This window comes from Nelumbo nucifera, chromosome 5 (genome assembly GCF_055504915.1).
Source record: "Nelumbo nucifera cultivar China Antique chromosome 5, China Antique-T2T, whole genome shotgun sequence".
Classification (NCBI taxonomy): domain Eukaryota; kingdom Viridiplantae; phylum Streptophyta; class Magnoliopsida; order Proteales; family Nelumbonaceae; genus Nelumbo; species Nelumbo nucifera.
The window spans coordinates 35,013,271-35,023,878 of record NC_142653.1 but is presented as its reverse complement, the minus strand read 5'-3'; the positions used below and the strand labels follow the sequence as shown (position 1 = coordinate 35,023,878).

Here is a 10,608-nt window from a genome sequence, read left to right as displayed (position 1 = left end):
CACAAATGAATCTCTTAATTATTGCAAGGTCCTTGACCATTCATAGGCTATTTGTTCACAATAAGAAGAATCTTCAAGATACGACAACTCTTAATTATTAATAATCTTGCATGCAAGAACCTCCAAAAATTGCTCACCATAAGAGAAACATAAAGTGCTTCCACATTTGGAAAACCATTTCAAACCACCCAATAGAAGGTGCATACGAAGAAAGTGATGATGATCCATTGTATCTAAAAGTTTTCCTATACAAGTGAATCAATGGGAAAAAAAGATTGCCATGAAGATAGCATCCCAACGTTTCTTCATTCAAAAGTTAATCAAAACTCAAAAGATAATTACATAACATGTTCCATTTCAATAGATAATAGGGGACGTACCTTTTCTTCCAAATGGTATGTTCATCCTCAATGTTTCCACCCCTTAATTCCAAAAAAAACTTTTCTCTTTTATCAAGAACAGAAGTTTTATGGAGAAAAAGAAAGGAATCGGAAGGCAACTTCTATCATTGAGAAAGAGCAGTACAAGTGCTGAAACCCAAATAAACTTTGATCTAGTGGAGGCAAATAAGAACTTAGCAACTTACATGCTTATTACAAGGTCCTCAATATCAACTACTTCTCCTAATTACAAAAGTTGTGTTCCTATAATGTCAACTCAGAGCTACAATACCTAAAAAACTAAACCCAATGGGGATTCTGAATGCCTTGGTATTAAAAGCACAATGTTATATTTACTAACTCTAATTAATTAATAGCAATTCAATAATGATGAAATTATTGCTTTAGTCATGATTTTCAAACCATCGTTGGCTAGAACGGTCTAACCATTTGTCTTGAAAATCATCCAAACAATCAGTTCCGTTTCACCCCCTGAATCACTCCTTTGCCAAAAATGATTGGCTTGGTCAACAACCTACTAATCCAAGTGGCTTAACTGTTGATCCATTTGATTTAAACAACAGTGTTTGGTCTTTTTTTTTTTTTTTCATCAAGCCATTCATTCAGACTGAACGGTTGAACCACTGACTCAAAAACTGATGGCCAAAGCAGTTTTAAGTTGGTTTTTGAACATTGGTTTTAATAAATATTAAAAAACGAAAGTGCAAAGGTAACGAACACCAGTTTTGGGGGAAACAATTAAAGAAATACCTAATACAAAAGAATTTGCAAACCTAGATTCCTAAGAAATTATGTATTTCAAAAATTGGTTGATAGAGATCATTTGTCTGGGTATAATCCTCAAACATGATACAGATAAATTGGTGAATAGATAGAACTCAAGTTCATAGCATTTAATTCACTTTTTAAAGATCTTCATATGCAAGTCTCCTTCCTTCCATCTTTAATATTATTTTTTGCATTCCTTTTTTTATTTTGTTTCTGTTTTTCTTATTTCTGACGCTTTCCAATTAAATCACACTTCCACAATTAGGCTAAGAAAAGCTACCAACTGACAATCTTCTTTATAAATCTCCTTAAATGGAGATCCACTTCTTGTTTCAATTCCATTTCAAAAACGCTAGCCACGTTCCGAATCGAAGATATATATAATATGAATCGCATAACCATTAAAAATATTTCAGATAAAAACAAAGAAATTTATGTTACATAAAATAAAGGGAAATTTATGATGAGGGAAAGGCATGGTATCGAAGAGAATTTTGATTAATAACACCTGATTAGCTACTACGTTTATGATTATAATTAATAGGTCAAAAATTTTTCAGATATCATATCTTTTCATATCATAATTGAACCCACGATGGATAAATCCCTTAAACCTGGCTTTAAACCTCCCCTCAACTTTGACCTACCCTTAAACCTCGCCTGGGTTTCTTGAAAAGGACTTAAATTTCTCTTCAACTTTGACTGCCCTTAAACTTCTTCCCCTAACCTTATGGGATAAAGGGGTTTACAGACTCCTTCAATTACTTTCAATTGGACAAGGCACTAAGGCTATGTTTGGTTTGAAAGAAAAAGTAGGGAAATGAAGGAAAAGATAGGGAAATCTATACAAGGTTTGTAAAAGTTTCCCTACTTTTCCCTTCTTTTCCCTACTTTTTCCTTCAAACCAAACATAGCCTAAATGTCTTCTTTTTTTTTTGCAGCATTAATTAAATGTTTATTACGCCTATATTAATCCCTCCTGTTAGTAGATTTTTCCCCGTTATAACTTTGCCCTTAAATTATTAATATGAGTAAATATGTTTTAATATTTCATTTTTACGCACAAACAAATTCTTTTCTTGCATAAAGAGAGGTTTAGAGAGAGAGATGGGGAAGAGGGAGGTGGTAGAAAGCTGCATGGATAATCTGATGATAGAGATGGTATCAGCGTACTGTAACCAATTCTATGCCACAAAGCCAGAGCTTGCCGCCCGGAGGATAGAGGCCATCGGGTATCATGTTGGTCACCAGCTCTCCGAGAGGTATACATTCTCCAAACCTTAAGCAGTTGTAGTGTTATAATTGCACAGTTTTCATACAATTAAGCTCCTGAAACGTATTTGATTTATTAAAGATCTATGACGATTTGAGCTTTGTGTTGTCCAATAGTAGATTGGAGAATTTCTTCTGATTAGGATCCTAATTGAAATAAGAATTTCACTAGTTCATCATTAGTTGTTTCATATTGTTTGGGATTCAACAAGGACAAGAAGGAAATTTAAATGACATTGCAAAACATATTATTTTAAAGAAATATGAGAAACAATTTTCTGAGGATGAAATGATACAAAGAAATAACCAAGGAAACAAGAAGTGAGGCACGATAAGAAAGTGGAGTGATGCCAACAACAAATCATTGACTCTTAATGGAATTTAGAAAGAACTCTTCTTTTTGACATGCGCCAATTTCTCTCATTCAATGGACCTATGAAGAAATTCTTGTCAGATTAATTGCATGGATAAGAATGCTGGGTTTGGAAGAAATCGCTTCAGTCAGTGCAAGATCCATTCGAACACCGTTCAAACAATCTTTACAGCCTGAGGATGTCTTCAGGGCCTTACACTGACTGAATCTGATTTCGATTTGGAAGCTGAAATATTGTAGAGAGTAGTGTTTGACAAATCCTGTAATATCGTGTGAATTCTAACAAGCATATTACCTATACAAATAAATCTATATGTTCATTTTTTTTTCTTCATTAAGAACCAAAACTCTCCATAGGACAATGAAGAGTTCATATAGTTTGCTAATTATTCTTTATGACAAAGTGAGAAAAAATAAACAAGAAAAGAATGAAATCTCTAAACTGTTCATTGGTAGCTAATTAATCAAGAATCCATTGGTTTTCAGTGTCAAAATTTTGTATCCAAAAGAGATATATAGGAAAAGCTAGTTTATTCATTTCTGACAATAGTGTAAGGAACATGGACATGGCAAAGATGGTTGGATCTCTGAAGGTCAGAGGAAATAGCTGGGGAATAAAAAAAAGATCTCTATCCAATGTACATTGAACTATAAAAGACTTATGATATAGTTTCTAGAGTGACAATATGGTGAGTTTTGGAAAAGAAAAGGGTTCAAAATAGGTATATAAACCTAATAATTAAGGATATCTATGAAGGGGAAAAACCAATGTTAGAACACCAATGAGAAAGACTTCAGATTTTATAGTTGCAATGGGTCTTTATTAAGGTCAGCACTTAGTCCTTATCTATTTGCATTGATCATAGATGAATCAACTAAACATATTTAGGAAGAAGTTCCATGGTGCATGTTATTTGTAGATGACATTGTTTTAACTAATGAAATTAATGGACTAAATACAAAATTAAGTTTATGAAAAAATGTCTTAAAAAAAAGAGGTTTTAAAATAAGGAGGACTAAAGCAGAGTATTTAGCATGTAATATTAGTAATAAAAGCAGTGCAAATCAAGATACACTTAGGATTGGAAACCAAGAGATAACTCAATGTGATCATTTCCAATACCTTGATTCAATAATTAATAACAAGAGAGAGATTGAGGAGGATATCATCCAAAGAATTAGAGCAAGTTAGGCAAAATGGATGGGAATTTAGACTTTTGTACAGAACAGAACGTTGGACAGGCAAGAAACAATATGTCTAGAAAATAAGTGTGGCAAAAATGCAAATGCTAAGATGGATGAGTGGGGATAGGATTAGGAAAGAAGTCATCTATAGGTACCTAGGAGTAGCTCCAGTAAATGAAAAAAAAATGAGAGAGAGAGAGAGAGAGAGAGTTGATTGAGATGGTTTGATTATGTGCATAAAAGATCACCAACAACTCCAATTAGAAAAAGCGCAATTTATTGCAAGTGAAGGGTTAGAAGAGCTAGTGGTAGACCAAAAGGAAATGAGTAGAAGTAGATAAGAAATGGTTTAAGCACTAATAATTTCACAATGGATATGGCTTTAAATAGAATGGATTAACAAAACAAGATTCATGTAACCAACCTCATATAATTGGAATAACGCATGGACACACTTAGGCCAAGTTGCAATACATGTTATGTCAAATTCAGTTTTTGACTTAAATCTATATCAGTACCCCACTTAATGACTAACTCTTTGGCATACATCTCGGCTTAGTTTCACATTACCCAAATGATTTTGTAAAGTTGAGACCATACAAAAATTGATTTTGTAAACTTGATAATGGGCCACTTGTAATCTTTACTTGTGATTACCACAAAGACTTATAAAGAGAGAAAAGATTAATACTTGTTTATTTTATCTCGTTATATGGTCATCTCTTAACCTGCCCTTGAATTCATTTCAGGTATACTATGGAGCATCCTCGATTCAGTGACCACCTTGAGGCAATCAAGTTTATCTGCAAGGATTTCTGGTCTGAGCTCTTCAAGAAACAAATTGACAACTTGAAAACCAACCATAGGGTATGTTCCAAGAAGCAAAAGTGTGAAGAAAGTAGGTCACCATTCTCTAATAATAACAAAACCAAGTTCATCTTGCAGGGTACCTTTGTCTTGCAAGATAATCGGTTCCGTTGGCTTACACGCATGTCAATATCTCCAACAAACACAGATTTGTCTCAAGACTCTTCTATAACTACAATTGAGAACAAAGCATTGCAAGCCACCAGCATGTACCTCTACTTTCCCTGTGGAATTATAAGGGGAGCTCTTTCAAATTTAGGAATCGCTTGTGCAGTTTCTGCAGATATGTCTAATCATCCTGCATGTGAGTGATAAACATGACTGCTTTGTTAAGCTTCAGTAATGCAATAACAAAATTGACAAAAGAAAAAGAAGAATCTAGGCAATTACAGACACAAATGGTCATAACTAAGAGGCCTAGCCCTATAATTTCTAGAATTGGATACTAGTAAGTATCTGTGTAATGGACTAAGTTCTACATTTTGTATTAGGAATTGAGCTTATTAGAAAATTAAAGTCGTTTCGGTTAGGTTGTTGGCCTGATCTAGATTTCACCATTTGGGCTTTTATGGGTGGGTGAGGATGTTATCTAGTATAATTTACAGACCATGACAATTAGTGCCTCACCATTCCTTTGTTAACATTGCAATATTCATCACCCAAGATTTATCCCAACCATATGGGTTTGGCTAACATGAATCATGTTTTGCCATTCTATTCTATTTAATGCCATTTGTTATTGCAATATCTCCTAGGAATCTAATTTTCTATCCTAATCATTTTCTGACATTTATCTTACTAGATCTGTTGTTTACCGATTTGCTTCTATTTCTGGGTTTAGATGCTGGGTCAGTCATTTACTTCTTTTTCTAGGTTTTGATTATAGATTTATTGTTTACCAATTTGCTTCTCCTTTTACATTTTCTTGAGTCTAATCTTCAAATACCTCATTATTGGCTTCTTTTGATGAAGGTTCCTCTTTCCCCTACATCTAGAAGGCTAAAGGTTGTGCCTCAAGGCTAGTTCCTCAAGGTTTAACAAGGCATAAGCCTCATAAAAAGTTTTAATTAACAAAGCTTATAAATAATTAATAAATAAACTTCTAATTCGCCATGAAATGGAGAAAGTGAACAATGGTGCTTATATTTAAAAACGAAGGCGATCGATATACAAAGTTACAATAATTATTATGAGATTAAACTTATATGAGCTTCACTACAAGACTTTGGGACAGACTAGAGAGTAATCAAGAGGAGGTTACTGCATGATATATTGTTTTATAATGGGGGAATCAACAATGGAATTCATTGACCTAAAGTAAAGTAAAGTTTAGGGAGAAGAAGAGAGACCTTTATATGGTATTCATTGACCTAAAGTAATCATATAATATAGTTCCTAAAAAGATAATATGGTGGGTTTTATAAAAGAAAGGGGTACGAAATAGATATGTGACCTAATTAAGGGTATGCGTGAAGGAGCAACAACCAGTGTTAGAACACCTTTCTAAGAGCACATGAAAGTTGCCATGATTCAACACTTAGCCCTTATTTGTTTCCATATTAAAGAGGCATGGTGTATGCTGTTTAGTAATGACTTAATTTAATCAATGAATCTAGAGAGGGATTAAATGTAAATTTAGATTTGTGGACAATTCCTTAGAAACAAAGGTTTTAATATGTAGGACCGAAATAGAATATATGCAATGTAAGTTTATTGATAATAAGAGAAGAAATCAGTGTGCACTTAGGATTGGAGGCCAAGATATATCTCAACATAACCTCTTCCATTACCTTAATTTAATAACAAGGGAGAGACTGGGGAGTTTGTCACCCATAGAATTAGAGAAAGATGATAAAAATGGAAGGGTGCCATCTAGAGCCCTTATTTTAAAGGAGAATACCCTTTAGGCTAAGGGGAAAATTTTATAAAATACTCCAAGGCCAGAAATTTTCTGTGGAGAAGATGCTGGGAAGTTAAAAAATAACTTCCAAAAAATGAGTGTAGTAGAAATGTGAATGTTCAGGTGGATTAGTGGGAAAACTAGAAAGATAAGGTCAATATTAAGTTAATTCAAAAGACCTAGGATGGCTTTAATAGATTATAAAATGAAGAAAAGTATACTAAGATGGTTTGGTGTAGTAATGAGAAGACCATCTACAACACCAGTAAAAAATTGAAAGGTGTGATGGACTATAAGTTGAATGAATTCAAATCAGCCCCCCACAATGTCCCACATCATCATCTCTGGTATCATCACTGAGAAATATTCCTAATATATGGCCGGGATGTGCTGTGGGACATTGTGGGGGGTTGATTTGATCTCAAGTTGAAGTGTCTAAAAGAGCTGTGGGAAGACCAAAAGGACATGGATTGAACTAGTGGAAAATGATTTAAGTGGTTCATAATTTAACAATGGATATGACATTGAACAAAGCAGCATGGCAGAATAGGATTAATGTTGTTGACTTCTTATAGTTGTTGAGAGCTTAGTTGAGTTGAGTCAAGTAGAGAATACTATGGAAATTAAAAATTCTATAAAAATACAATGTTAATATAATCCAGTAGCTCGGTAAAGTGATTCTTATGCTTGGAACATAAAGGGCACATTTTTTTAGTTTACATGAACTATGAATATTGATCTACCTTTCTAGGTTGCTTTATTGCATATCTATTCTGATATTCTTAAATCATGACAAATAAGTCCAAGGAAAAATGTTCCCTAAATGGGATCAAGTAGGGAGCTTCCCTACATAAACCCACATATTTCTGCAACATGAAGAGATCTTGTGGTTGATCTAGACTGTTTATCAGATAGGTCAACTGGATTCACCACATGTTCAATCTCAGACTCCGTATCAGCCTTATGCCTTGCTTTTCATTGGGGTTTTCACAACTAATATCAGTTGTTCAAAGTTCAAAATTTTTAACATAAAGGCCCCATTCGTTTTTTGGTAAGTGCATTTACCCATGTTCTTTTGTTTTTCAAGTAAATAAGGCAATGATCATTTTATCCATAAAAGTCATTATTAAAAGGGGCATTTTTGTCACATTCAAGTGTTGGCAACTTTCCCCCCAGGTGAAAAAGTTATTTACCCACCTAGGAGATGGATACTACTTACCCGAGTAAGTGATACATAGGAAAATAAACTTTTCCTAGTCCTTAGATAAATCTGAAAAAAGAACATGGGATTCTTGGTCAATGGGAACCAAAATCCCATTGACCAACTTCCCCCCTCTCAAAATCAAAATCCCACATAAATCTGAAAAAAAAAATAAGGGGGCGTTCTTTTTTTGGATTTTGAGAGGGGGGAAATTGGTCGACAGGAACTTCCCATTGACCAAGAATCCCATGTTCTTTTTTCAGATTTATGTGGGCACCAGGAAAAGTTTATTTTCCTGGGTATCACTTCTCCTAAGTGGGTAAATAACTTTCCCACATAGAGGGAAAGTTGCCAACACTTGAATGAGACAAGAATGGCGCCTTTAATAATGGATTTTTATGGCTAAAACGGTCATTGCCTTATTTACTTTGGAAATAAATGAACATGGGTATGCACTTACCCAGGTAAGTGTTTCCCAAGAAAAACCTACCCAGGTAATTGCATTTACCCGGATAAATAACTTACCAAAAAGTGAACGGGGCCTAAGAGTGGGCTCATTTTGTAAACATGGCAAACAATTCTGGGTTGAAATTTGTTTCTATGATTAGAGTATGGAGGGAGGAATTAGCAGACTCGGAGCTCTCTAAACTAGTTTGCCACGTCTAAGATCTTTAGTCTTTTAAGGAAGCTTAGTAAATATCCCAACAACCAATCCTGCTCCCTAAAGTCAAATCACTCAGGCCCTGTTTGGTTGAGCGGAATCAGAATCCCATTCTCATTCTTGTTGGAATGGCATTCCCCCATTTGAGAGAATGGCCATTCCCTGCCCATCCCTTGGAAATGCCCATTTCTACTGTTTTCAATTCTCATTCTCATTCTTATCTGAACCAAACAAACCATAGAAATAAGTCATTCTGATTCTGATTCTAAAGGATTTTGATTCCGATTTCAATTCTAATTCCCATTTTGACTGCAAATCAAACAGACCCTCAATTGCTTATCATCATTATTGTTATGGTTATTGATAGTAAAGACAAAAATTTATCGATGAAAAGACAACAAAAAGAATGTATTGGTGAAACAATTCCAACAAAAAAAAAATGTTTCTTTAAGTTTTAGAAACATTAGATATCATTAGGTCATTGTAACGTAGTTCCTTTTGACTATTATTTGACTGAAAATATGCATTTTTGGATTCTTCATCCCATTCGAATATATATTTGACATATTACCTTGTTTTAATTGATTGACAGGTTCATTTGTGGTTCGTGTAAAAGCCTGATATAAGTAATATTTTGTTAGAGAGAAGAAAAGCATAGAGAAATGATATCTTACTTTTTGGTTGTGGATTTAACTGATTTGGTTTAATTATCACCTTAATAAATTCAAAGTATTCCATTATGTTTTTTATTTTTTTATTGCACCTCGAAATCTTTGTATATTTAGGGGGCATTCTATAACATGAATTGGTTTTCTTATTGTTGGTTTCAAAAACAAATCAAAACCATCTTGTTTAAAAACAGATTGTTTCTTAAAACAAAAACATAAAAAATATATTCTTGGTTGTAGGTGTATTTTCTATTTTCAAATTTGAAACAGAAAACATGTTCTTGAATCTAGTTTCAAATTCATGTTTTCATCTAATTATTCAACATCATATTCCATAAATTATATAATTCTCATACTAAAATATTTGTTTTTGTTTTAGAAACCAATCTTTTGTTGGTTTAAAAAACATATTTTATCTTTCAAAATAAAACCAACTTGTTTTTCCCTTTTGAAAACAAAAACAGAGTTCAAGAACATCTTATATTTTTTTGCTGATGTGGTGATTTCAAAAACAAATGAAAGCAAAAACATTCATGTTGTAACCATGGACTCTAGGCTTGTGCTCCCTATAAGTGGTGCCATTAACTATAAGAGCCACTAATGGGGCCTAGAAATAACACACCAGCATTGTGACATCATTAAACATAATAGTAACCATGGTAAGTGTTGGGATTCACATGTGAGTAATGTATGAAATAAAGAGACACCCACATTGGAAAGCAATGAGAGGTGCAAGGGATTCATACGAATTCAAATCAGCCCCCCACAAGATAATTTCCCATAATGTCCCATAGCACATTCCCACCGTGTATTGGGAACATCTCCTAATGATAAGTACCAGAAATGATGAGGCATCATCGGGAGATGTTCCCAATACACAGTGGGAATGTGTTGTGGGAAGTTGTAGGAAATTATCTTGTGGGGAGCTGATTTCAACTCCTCATATACAAGAGTGGCTTATAACCCAATAGTTTAGGCTTTTAGATTGTAAGTGGTGCCCATGAAAAGAGCCTATAGGCAATACTAGGAGTGTCAATAGGTTAGGTCTGGGCGGAGTTTAGGTAGAATTGTAACTGACCTTACAAGAAATACTAAGAACCTAAAACCAAACCAGACCCAATAGGCTTTGTAATTTTAGACCCAAAACCAAACCGATCAATTTTCAGGACAAGTGGGTTTGACCAATGGATAGATAGAACCAGTTTCAAACTGATGATAATCAAGACAATATATTAAGAGCCAAAATCGACCCAACTGGTCCGGGTCTGTCAGGTCGGACCCGACTCACTGACATCCTAGGCAATAGGAAATG

The 10,608-nt window shown here is 34.1% G+C and overlaps 1 protein-coding gene across 1 annotated transcript; it reads left to right on the top strand.

Moving 5' to 3' along the window:
- The first annotated feature begins 2,107 nt into the window (after positions 1-2,107).
- On the top strand, positions 2,108-9,419 carry LOC104590331 (uncharacterized). The gene is made up of 4 exons (XM_010248947.2): positions 2,108-2,431; positions 4,749-4,866; positions 4,945-5,170; positions 9,221-9,419. The coding sequence occupies exons 1-4, from the start codon at positions 2,277-2,279 to the stop codon at positions 9,247-9,249; spliced, it is 528 nt and encodes a 175-aa protein (XP_010247249.1). The 5' UTR covers positions 2,108-2,276; the 3' UTR covers positions 9,250-9,419.
- Positions 9,420-10,608: the final 1,189 nt, after the last annotated feature.